Source organism: Molossus molossus, unplaced genomic scaffold (assembly GCF_014108415.1).
Source record: "Molossus molossus isolate mMolMol1 unplaced genomic scaffold, mMolMol1.p scaffold_m16_p_5, whole genome shotgun sequence".
Classification (NCBI taxonomy): Eukaryota; Metazoa; Chordata; class Mammalia; order Chiroptera; family Molossidae; genus Molossus; species Molossus molossus.
In genome coordinates this window covers 52,585,564-52,598,087 of record NW_023425388.1, presented here as the reverse complement: position 1 = coordinate 52,598,087, position 12,524 = coordinate 52,585,564, and the positions used below count along the sequence as shown (strand labels likewise).

The following is a 12,524-nucleotide window of genomic DNA, read 5'->3' as shown; positions in this document are numbered from 1 at the left end:
TGAACGTATTTATTGGTCTAGCACTGGAGCTCCAGATAAGTCAGATTCTCATCCTATACTCAATAAGCTTAAAGCCTACCTGAGGGAGGTGTATTTATGTATGTGAAAAGAGAAAAAGAAACACACAGAACATACAGAAAATGTGGAACATGTCGCAGGAGCCAGCACAGGCTGGCCCTTAACAAGGACTCTGAAAACCAGATGGCCCTAAAAGGGAAATGGAGCAACAGGGACAATGGCTGGAAATACTGTGAGCTCACGGAAAACATAAGGCGTTTCTATGGGGCGTGGAGCAGACCACTTACACTAAAATGAGGGGCTTAGGAAGATTACTTAGGGAAAAGGTATGAAAGATAAAATAAGCTTGTTATTAAAAGTTTTATAAAGAGAAATAAGAAGCCAGAACTTTTATCTTTGAACAGGAATCTAATAAGAGTGAAAACTGTATGGAAGGAAGACGAATCCATGCAGGATGAATCCAGGGAAGGCACTAAACACATCAGAGGCCCCATGGCCCCAGTCCTGGCCTCAGCTTTGCCAGGTGACCTTCAACAAGAAAGGATACTTATCTGCAAAATGAATGTCTATAAGGTCCAATCAGCTCTAACATGCTATAGTGTTTTCCTTCTCTGAAATCTTAATTACAGCCCTTCATTTTGATAAAAGGGTTTGAGGGAATCTCAAGTTTAGTGAAGAAGTAAACTAGAACATGCCAGTTGGTGTTTCTTAGTTGGTATTTCTCAAAGAAACACCCAATGTAAACACAAAAAAGTAGTGGTGAGAACTGGTTTTGCTGGACCAAAACGTACCCCTCCCTTACTTCCTCTGGTTCTAGATGAGTTTCACTGTAAGCTTATAATCATCATGAAATCAAGAAGTGAAAGGGAAGATCTCCACAGAGGCTCTGAAAATACACAAACACAATGAGAAGAGAGGAAAACAAGAGAAATAGCCCTCCTCTCAGCAAGATGCCTGCTGCTGAAGCTAGTCAGAGCTGGGGTGCCCAAGCACCGGTCTTTTAGGAACTGTAGTCAAATGCAAAGAAATTAAGAAGAACCTAAGAAGTTTCGATTATTACCTTGTCTGATGCTCTTTTGTCTCCTCCTAGCTGTTTAGCAGGTACCAGAACACCACAGGCTGACAATAAATAACCAGTGTTTACTAAGTACTTACTATAGGCTAAGCAATTTTCTAATGGCCACATAACCTTCAGAGCCATTATATGAGGTACTATTATCATTATTCACATCAGATCTAGAAACTAAGGCTTTAAGAATTAACGTGTTCAAATATCAAAGCTGAAGCTTGGGGATAAGTCTTCAACCACATACCCATGGTCTTCACCACGGTACCACCCTTCTGTCTGAAGGGTAAAGGAAACCACCACAACCCAAAGGAAGCCATTACTTAGAAACAGTAGAGTTTGTTCGCATTCCCAGCTCCTGGATCTTACTTGCCAAAATGTCTTCTCTGCTCTATTCCATCAAACGTAAACCGTCATGAGTCCCAGGGTCACAAGCTGATGGCGCTGATAGTCTGACCACACGAATCAATGCACAACAGAACACGGAAGACTACAAAGGGCCATGTGGTAACCAAAACCCTTCCTCTACAGGTGGGAAAACTTAGGGCTACAGGGAAGGTAACAGTAATACTAACAAAGCTACTGGGGTGCACTAAAGACACCATGTGACTGTCATCGTTGTTCTCCACATAAATAGAACTAAATGAGTGTTTGCTCAAGTTTTCCTTCTTTCCTAAAATCAATATTGTACTCTTCTTTAAACATTTACTTAGATCATCAAAATTTAAAAACAATCAACCGTTACATGGTATCATCTGACACCAAGTGCTCAAAGATCAAAATAGTGGATTTCAAAACTGTCCGTATACTGGTCTCATCCAGAGATCTTTATGTACACATTCTGAATCAAGGGTTGAGTATAATTGACTTTGAGCACTTATATCAGTCTTTAAATCACGTGTTAGTCCCTAAATCTCCATTGGCAATAAACCCAAGACTTAACTGTTGGTGAGTGCTGAATAAATGAATAATACTGGAGAAAGACACAGAGATTAATATCACTATCAGTGGTAGAAGAAATGAGAAACTGAGGTATTATAGGACTTAAACATCAGAAGTAGTTGATGGCAGACTAAAATTTAGTATTCATGTCCCTTAGCAACAGTCTCATCATTTAAACAAATAATTACAATTTAAATAACACTCTTCTATAACTTTGAAGGTTTTTCACTATCTTCCCACTATATAGCAAAGCTAGTACCTTCCTAGAATTTCAAAACTGCCCTCTTAACAATCTATTAAAATGCTACAATGTGTTTCCTTATGTGGCTACAGCTACCCATCCTTTGCTACTTCTTGATGTTCAGCTAAAGGATACCTGATCTTCTGAATTCAGACTTAGCTTACAGTCTGTCCATGAGGTCAGAGTGCAACCTTGGTTCTTCCTGGGATCCCAGTGTCCTCTTCTGAAAAGAACACTAAAAACAAAGTGAGGGGCTCAGATGAGTATTAATGACACCTCTACTCACAAACTTATGATTCTGTGAAAGAGCCTGACTATAAAACAAGCCAAAAAAATGCAAAAGTCATCCATGGAGATTCCAAGTCATCCATACTTCGCTTATCTCATCAGCGAGGAAACACAGTGCTCCCTTTCTTTCTTTCTTTCTTTTCTTTCTTTCTTTCTTTCTTTCTTTCTTTCTTTCTTTTCTTTTCTCTCTCTCTCTCTCTCTCTCTCTCTCTCTCTCTCTCTCTCTCTCTTTCTTTCTTTCTTTCTTTCTTTCTTTTTCTTTCTTTCTTCTTTTCCATCACGTTTCCCTGACTCTTCAATCTTCTCCATTGTGGGAGTGCATTTTAGATGTATCTCAGAGATTACCAAGGTATCAATCAAGATTTATTATGCACAAGTAAATAAGTACGTTAGGCAAACCTTTTCCAAACGATGCAGGTAAGTCCCTACCAGGGTAATTACGAAGCAAATATGCCCTGGCATGTGATGGAGGCGTGGGAAGATAACGTTAAGGAATGAGGCAGGCTGAAAATTACACACAATTGTTAGTTGAACAGCAAATGTAATCACTCTTCCACTGAGGCACCAGGTCAGATGAGAGCCAGAAGGGCAAAGCAGAATCTGCCCTGGGCTGAAAATGTCAGTGTGTTCACTCAACTTCTCTTTACAGGCAGCTTTGGCCCAGCACTGGCTAAGTGCCCTGCTCTCTGCATGGACAGCTGGTATTACTCAGAAGGGGTGACTAGAGAACAACATTACAGAAATGTCAAACCTTTATATAGACTATCTGAGAGACAGTTGGAAATACTGGAAAAAGCCCTGGACTTCCATGCAGGGGACTTAGGTGCAATTTCTAGCTCAGCCACTAGTTGGCTTTATGATTTTATTCCCTGGACCTCCTTGAACCTCAGTATCTCTCCCTATCTGTAAACTAAAGATTAGATGCTTGCTACCATTCCTTCCAACTCCCATGCTCCATGATTCCTCCTGCAAGTCTGCAAGCTGAGTGAGAATAGGTTTCTTGCAAAATGACCTCAGCTCCTAGGAATCCCACTGACCAGGGAGTGTAACATGCAGGGAGGTAGGAAAGGAATCAACACATTAAACGCCAACTGGCCTTGCACAAAGTTAATATGGATACAAGGTAACGCTACAGGCTTAATCCTCAATACTGGCAACACTGTTGGTTGCCAACTGCATTTGAAGATCTCAGGTAAACTATAAGCATCAAGGGGGAGAAGCATTAGTCCAGTAAACAGTGATCTCTGATAAAGAAGTGAGGCAGAATGGAGACTAACTCCACACTTCATTTTCATTATAAATTCAGAATGTCACCTGAAAAGGGAACAATCAGCTCAGACAGGGAAACAATATCAGAAAGACCAGGACTCTTGGGAGAAGGTAAAGGAGAGAATGGAACTAAACCAATTACTAACTAACTGGTCTTTGTGGCCACAATTCCTATCAGTCATGGACAATAGAGATGATGCCAACAGACAGGACAGGATATTCAATGCCAGGAGGTCACAGAGTCTCAGCTGGGAGGAATCAATAATTAATCTATTCCTTCTAATTTGAATATTCAAAAATCAAGATTTAGAGCCCCTGATGTTGCTTATCCAAGTTAACACAGCAGCTAGTCCACATCAGAACTGGGATTCAAACCTAGTTCTTCTTCCAAAAAGAGTTTGCAGGGGGCAAGTTTCCTTTAAAAAGCTAGTTGGTCTACTGATTGCTGAACAACAATGAAAATGATTGGGTAAAAGTCACTGAAATGAACACGTAGTAAAGAATTTCTCTCCCAAAAGAGTCAGTAGCCATGCCACTGAAAATGAGCACAGAAGTCATATGACCCCAACCTTGCACTCTGGGTCGCATGTAACAACAATGGTTGTACTTGGCTAAGTGACCCAGAAAATGTTTACCCACTCTGGACCTCAATTTCTCCAGCTCTACAATAATAAGCATTAAGAGGATGATCCCCAACATCCCTCCTGCAAAAACATGTATGGTGTATGGTGCTATGGCTGGTCTGTAGGATGTACTGTCCTTTCAAAAATATGTATTCTTAAGAAAAATGTATTCTATATCTCTGATTCTAACAACACATGGTTTGTTTGTTTCTGTACAAGGCAGAGAAAAAGGGGCAAACAATACCTTGGGTCCTTTGAACTCAGCACATCTACTTTTAAAAGTGGAAATCTGGATTTATAAAGACAAGGTTTCTGATATATAAGGGGTTTAAAATCCTGGTTTATATCTTGCCCCTCCCCTAGGATGAAAACAGGACAGTGGGAAAAATCACCAATATAATCTCTGATGAGGCCTGGTAATCTCCTTGGTGATAATTGGAATCATCTCATTCCAAACCCACAGCTAAGTGGGTAAATCCACAAGTTAATTACTGCTCCCTACTCTGCATTCCCCTGACAACTTGTTCAAACTTGTATTAAAACACATAAACACTGAATTTTAGTTATCTGTTTACAAGTCTGTTATGCCCATTAGACAGGCCATAAAATTTTACTAGCAGTTGAGGGATGTTTTAATGTTTTTAAAGTTTTAATAATTTTGTTTGTATCTTTCTTTATTACAAATTCACTTTGGTAGTCTAATAAAAGTAAACAAAATAACAAAAAAAATTTGTTTTAGATATGACTGCTCTCTGCATGGACAGCTGGTCTTATAGAAGTACTTTTACTTATAGAAGTATTTTTACTTATAGAAGTAAAAATATTTAATTTTGTCTTCAATGAATGAGCCCATGTTTTGACAAATCTTGGGCCATATTTATATGTGACAATGTTGCATGGGACTCTGAAGCAATGTTTCTTCAGGCCACAGAAATTGCTGAGAGCAGCCACAGCAACAAGACACAGAGCTCCTATCATACTTCAGCCTTCTGAACATTATATTGTCACAAACTCTCGCCTGTCAACTGTGGGTTTGTATCCTGTTGTCACAACTACTGGTCATAAACTAGTTTAAGCCTTAGCATAGAGTTTGGACACTGTAATTTGAATTAATGTTATTGAATTTATGTAATAATATTATTATAAATTAAAATTTCCAATTTAAACATTGTGTTTCTAATGCTTAATTCCCATATTAAATTTTTATTAAACCAAAAATCTATAATGATGTTGTTAAATTAAATAAAAATATCCAGATATTTAAAAAATAAAATGGGAGAAAGGAGAGATACACATTTTCAATCTTTAAGGACCATGAGAATACAGTTTTAAAAAACAAAGAGATTCAACTTCATGCAGTATATGCTCTGAAATAAACTTTTTGTTTAACACCAATCCAAGAGGCTGGAGAAATGCCTCAGTATTTGAAACGGCATGAAAAACAGACAAGCTTCTTATCAGAATGTGTTATAAATTCAAATTATGTAAGAGAAGCTAGTTTTGCAATTTCACATTTAATAGCAAAACAATTGAAACCATTTTCAACTAGTGACCTTTTTCTCAAATCACGTTGTAAGTTGTTCCACTTTTATCCAAAGATTTTGAAACAGAGACGAAAACTGGGTACGCGTTGACCAACAGCAGCTGAGTGAAAATGAGCCAGGTTTCAGAATGACATCAGTGAATGTTATTCCCTTCTCAGTTTCTCTCGACGAGAGTGTGGGTATTGTATCTTCTGCTTTTTTATCAGTCATTGACTGCCATGCAAAAAAGACGATGCAATGTGTGAAGAATGTACTAAATTAGCTAATATTCTTGAGAAATAAAGCACACACACTTTCACTTGTAGACATTTTTAAGGTAGTAAGCAAAGACACAACAGTCACTAATAGAGAAGTTTAATATCCAAAGTGTCAATGAAGATGTTTCTTCTAATGTGGAGTTTAAGTTGAAATTTAAGTCATCTATATGTTTGCTTACACATATCCAATGACCAGGCGCTCAACACCTCAAGAGACAGACAGCCCCTTCCTGGCAAAAATGTTGTAACTGTTAGAAAGTTATGTGTAGTTGAAACCTGTATTCCCAGGAGAACCACTTACCTGTTCTACCTTTGCCCTCTGTAACCACAGTCCCCATACATATGGCAGACCTACACATATTAAAAGTAGCTTTTTAGTTTCCTCTTTAGTTTATTGTCCTGGGTTCCAAATTTTAAAAGTCCGATTCTTCTTTCTTTTTAACTAGTCTTGAGCTTTAGAACAATAACATAGAATTAAAAACCTCAAACCTATAGTTTTCAAACAGTTCTTTAGTAAAAAATGGTTTCTTCATGCCAAATCTTTAAAAAGACCCTAAGAATCGATTGATTAACAGAACAGTTCCTCAGACTTTACTTGAATCTTTGTCCTTGGCAGAATACATTTCACTTGTAGGGGAAGTATAAAATGCAGTCCCATCACCCCTAAGGGGAATGGTTCCAGGACCCCCGTCAAACACCAAAATCCAAAGATGCTCAAGTCTCATATAAAATGGTATAGTATTTGCTTGTAACCTATGAGCATCCTCTTGTATACTTTAAATCATCTCTAGGTTACTAATAATACCTCATATAATGTAAATGATATGTAAATTCTTGTTATAATGTATTGTTTAGGGAATAATGAACAAAAGAAAGTCTGTACGTTCAGTACCAGTGTAACCATTATAGGACTAAGTACGTAAGTACACAACAGCCACAATACAACATACAAAAAAATATTTTTGAACCATCATTGATTGAATCCATAGAGGCAAAACGCCTGGATACAGAGAGCTGAGTGTGTGCCCCTTACCTTCCCATGACAGCTCTGCTCTGATTCAGGTAAAAACCTGCTGCTCTAAAACATTACAACAGTGACTTTAAGTAAATAAAGAACAAAGATGGTGCCTTCCTGTATTTTGCTAATCACGCTTATTATCAGTGCTTAGCAAGTGATTAGTAGATAAAAGAGAAGGTAACTTAAGGATTTGGGAATACAAAGAGGCAAGCTCCGCTTCTGAATCATTTTCGTTCACATTTCAAATATGTTTGCTACAGTTCCTCATAACTAGGGTGACCATACATCCAATTTATACCTGCTGTTTCGGTGTAATTATTAACAGTGTCTCTTTTCACTCTCGAAAGTGTTCCCGTTTGGATGATAACTTATATAGTGACTTTACTTGTAACACTGTGAAGATGAGGTTTTGGTCACTGAATCCAAGAGACTCTTGCAAACGTCCTCTCCCACAGCCTCTGTATGGTCAAAGGCCTCCCACACTGGGTTGGCTGCTGCAGGGTCTCGGAGAGCAGACCCTGCAGCAGGATGTGCAGGAGAGCAGACCCTGCAGCAGGATGTGCAGGGGCCTTGGAGGCTTCCCGGCACCAGAAGCGCGCCGCCCACTGAACAGGGATGAACGGGCCAGAGTGATTCTGCAGGAGCAGAAAGCAAGGCACGGTAGAAACTGAGCAGAAGACGGTAGCAAACTCCCCTACACACTCAGCCTCCTTCTCCTGAAGTAAAGAATGTCGCCTTCTCTAAGGAAATCAGACGATTTACTTCAGTTATGTCTGTGCCACCTGCCCACTCCTACCCTCTCCCCCATCATATTACGATTACTTGATCAGGTCTACTTGGTTCCACATAGAAGGATGATAGGTTTGTCTGATTCTTAATTAGAAACAGACAAATAAGGGAGTGGACAAGCAACAGAAATGAAATGTGTCCAAATTGAGTCGCTAGGGTATAAGAGTAAAGGCGGAGGGCATTTACTTATCACCAATTTACATTTCCAGATAAGGGTTACACAAGAGTTAAGGGAAAGAAAGTCAAAATCATTCAGTGCAGGCCCACAGGCTGTGTCTATTTAATTTATTTTAAATGAGCTATTTTATATTGATTTCCATTGCAAATTTTAAATATGTACTCCAGCCCTGGCCAGTTTGGCTCAGCAGTTAGAGCGTCAGCCTGCGGTCCCGAGAGACCCGGGTTCGGTTCCCATTAAGGGCACGTACCTCGGTTGCAGTTTGTCCCTGGCCCTGGTTGGGTCGTGCGGGTGGCAACCACTCGATGTGTCCCTTTCACGTCGATGTTTCTCTCTCTCTCTCCCCCTCTGACTCTATCTGAACAAAAAATGGAAAAGTGTCCTTGGGTAAGGATTAAAGAATAAATAAATAAATAAATAAATAAATAAATAACTATATACTCCAAAGGGGTGTAGGGGTGTGTGTGTGGGGGGGGGGGGTGCACAAGATGGAACGTGGACAGCCCTGGCCAAAGACGGAACTCTCAACAGCAATGTTATATCATAACATTGTGTGTCTCCTTATAGTACTTTCCAAGATGTTGAAACCAAAACAGTTCAGAAGATTCTCCCAGCTCAGGATCTTCCCTCCTCATGGCCTTTTTTCTGATAAATAGGAATTCCCCTTAGGGATTCCCTAGAGTGAAGCTGCTGCATTCCCTTCTGTTATATAATTGATTATATAATCTCTGCCAAACAGAGATTTCATAGAATATCATTGTAAATCCACCCTCAATTTAGTATCTACTACACACGGAGCCTTATGGAAGACACATTCAAAATGTGAAACCATAACCCTTACTGTGCTGGGTATGGCGAACAGGCACTCAAACTTGCCATGTGGCAGAGCCTACCTTGCAGGTAGCATTTGATTGCAGAAGAGATTCTGCCAAAAGAAATGTACTGACTTGACATAATGGAGTACTATGCAGCTGTAAGGAAGAAAGATCTTTTATCCTTTGAGACGACATGGAGGGACCTGGAAAGTATTATCCTGAGCAAAACAAGCCAAATAGAGAAAGAAAAGTATCATATGATCTCACTTATTTGTGGAATATAATGAACATAACAGTCTGAGGAATGGGGTCGTCCCAGAGACGTGGAAGTAGGGTACAGACTGACAACCCTCAGAAGAGGGGGTGGTGGGGGAGAGATAAACCACAGAACTTATATGCATATGTGCATGAACAACGGACATGGACAACAAAGCTGGGGACAGGGTGGGGAGGGAAGGGGGGAATCAGTGGGGGAAAAAGGAGAAACATCTGTAACAAAAATAAATTAATTAATTAAAAAAAAAAGAAATGTACTGACTTCAGATTTGGAAGACAAAAGTAAGATGGAGGCCATGTTCCCGCTACCTCTGCTGTTTTCTGCTGGAAGAATGGCCATGGAGACCAGGGATTGTTCTGAATCCACATTCTCACATTCAGTCTTCAGCCCTGAGGTTGTCAAGAAGCAGCTGTGGCAGAGGGAGTAGCTGGGCTCCACGTCTCAGGGCCCAGTTACTGCCTCCCCAACTGTGGCTTCTTCATCTTTGGTTCACAAGGACGGTGCTGTATTCAGCTGTGTCTTAGCCTCATGATTGCCTGCTGTGCTGATTGTGGAAAAGGTAGTAACTAGATGGATTCTGGGATTCGTGACTAAAAGCTCAGCCTTTAACCTCTCTACATAATCCTTCCAATTTTTTTGAATCACCTAACATGGTATAGTAAATCTTTCCTGTTGAAAGTAGCTAGAATGGTTTGTTTCCCATAGCAAAACCATGTCAACATCCTTAAAATTTAATCTGCCACATTATCAACAGGATGCAGGTTCAAATCGTGCACTGTGCAAGCAAATCCTTAGTGCCGAGGCAACGTGCTCTGGTCAGCACTAGGGAGCAGAGCCATGCACAGAGACACGCAGTGCCTCTCTCTCAGAGCCCCGAGCCGGGTAGGAAGAGGCCTGCTACCACAGGGGAGATACTCAGTGTTAGGGAGCAAGCCAGTAGGAAGCCTCATCCGATCCCAGCCTCAGCTCTATCACTAACCGGCCATGTTTTCTGATCAAGAAGGCTATACAGATGAAAGTCCCTCCAGACTCTAACATTCCACCACATTCTGAGTGTTTGTACTCATGAGGGAATGTACTTGGATTCAGGTCCTAACAAAACTTCTTAAAGTTGCAGTTCTCTAAATCTGAAGGTCAGAACCCAAAGGTCACGAAACGCACAAATCCCATATAGTTAAAATAGGAACAGGAATCAGTGACTCCCAAATGTTATGCCTTGTGGAGGGAAATCCAAAGTCACGGAGAAGGCCAGAGAACAAACACGGTCTCTTCGGCATCTCTTTCTCCTTGGAAAAGGCCTGCCTCACTGCCTGATGAACAGGGCGATGTTCACACGTACCATCCTCTCTGCAAGTACTCAGACCAACCACAGGGGGAAAGAACTATCAGGGAAATGCAGTAATACTTAGTGCTCTCAGGGAAAAAATCACTAATTTCTTCACGTCTTGAACAAAAACATCCGTGCTACTCAAAAAAGAGAAGCAGCTTCAAGAACAGGAAGAAAAAGTCAGGAGAGACAAGGTCATACATGTAATTGGCAGTTTTGGTACCAGCTCCGAAGATGGCCTGGTAAAGGCTTTTCGGACCTCGCTGGGCTTTCCTGTCCTCACTTGTGAAATGGAGAGTGTCTGCTGTCCTTACCTCACAGGTGCTCACGAGGGTCCGGTGGCAGACTGGACACAAGAGCATTCTGTGAACAGCACATGGTATAAATCTAGATCTAGATCTCAATCTAGATATAGCTGTGTTTTTTAAAACAAAAAGATTATTAAGAAAGGAATTTCAAAGGAAAGCCATGAATAGTACTTGTCAAGGCCCAGCAGTAAAAGGAAATATAAATATAGCCGTGATTTTACAATTTCATAATGTGGGGGAAGAATGGTGATCAGAATTGTGACAAACAATGATGTCCAAACGAGAAGAGAAACCAGCTCAGCTCTGTCATAATCGTCTCAGTTCCTGTAGCACACACAACAATGGAAAGATCGCAGGTGGGGGCAGGAGCAGCCTTTGTGACTGTGGCACACCAGGGACCTGGGGACACTGGACCAAAAGAGGACATTTCCACCTCCGTGATTACAATAATCTCATAGTGTGTGTCCTCGAAGAATCTTTGTGTGACTTCACCACTTACTTTCTCAGACATATCTCTTGGAAAACAGAAATAACGGTCGTAACTCAGAAGTGAAACATAATACTGATAGTTCTTTGAAGTAGTGCAATTGGGGGGTATGAAGCCAACTTTAGGTCTGCTCAACTGAAGGGACAGAAATACAAAGGCAGATAGATCACGCCCACATCTGGATTGCAGGACCCAAAGGACATCAACAGCCTCAGGTAATAGTCAGGCAACAAGTAACTCTAACAAAGGTGGAGGCAACCTAAGCAATAGGTTATCACAGCCCAAGCCACTCAACCACTGAGGCAAAGCAGCCCTCCACCCTCAGCTACTGGCAAGCAGTCAAGCAAGGACACAGGTGAGATGGAGGCTAACAATCAAGTCCCAGGCCCCTGGGCACACAGTCACAAAAAGAGTTACAATTCAGGAAGCAAAATGGGTGCCCTCATGGTCTGCATGGGCTCGGAGTTAGCACAGAGGTCTCCAGGGTCTTGAGATATCACGTCACAAAGAGAAAAAATAAGCTCAATAAATCAACCCTTCCTGTAATTCACTCAAAAGAAGAACTCAGTAGCAAATGAATAAAGCAAAAAAATTAAAATAAAATAAAATAAAATAAAATAAACAAAAATAAAGTGCATGCACATGAAGAGCTTTAACAGCAGTCAGGGAAATATAGATTGAAACAACAATGAGATACTACTTGTCAAATAGTTGAAAAACTCATCAAATTCACTTTGGGATTAGATGAGTAGAGAACCTGATGCTCAAAATATTATATTTCGCCCTGGCTGGTTCGGCTCAACAGTTAGAGTGTCGGCCCATGGACTTAAGAGTCCCAGGTTCGGTTCCCGCTGAGGGCATGCACCTCGGCTGCAGTTTGTCCCCAGCCCCAGATGGGGTCGTGCAGGTGGCAACCACTCAATGTGTCTTTCTTGCGTCGATGTTTCTCTCTCTCTCTACTTCCCTCCCTCCCTTCTGCTCTATCTGAAGATAAATGCAAAAATGTCCTTGGGTAAAGATAAAAAGTAAAAAAAATATTTTTTCCCCCATAAGCAGATATGTCCTCTATTTATTGGA

The 12,524-nt window shown here is 40.7% G+C and overlaps 1 protein-coding gene across 9 annotated transcripts in view; it reads right to left on the bottom strand.

Annotated features, from left to right (window-relative positions):
* Positions 1–12,524, bottom strand: part of LOC118617124 (LIM domain containing preferred translocation partner in lipoma) — a 635,781-nt gene that overhangs the window by 422,556 nt on the left and 200,701 nt on the right. Inside the window, exon 1 of one of the 9 annotated variants that reach the window (XM_036242750.1) lies at positions 9,587–9,656. The exons of the other annotated variants lie outside the window; for them this stretch is intronic. Coding sequence (XP_036098643.1) covers positions 9,587–9,622 — 36 coding nt within the window. The 5' untranslated portion in view covers positions 9,623–9,656. Of the gene's footprint in view, positions 1–9,586; positions 9,657–12,524 lie in introns of those variants that run through there. 9 annotated transcript variants of the gene reach the window in all.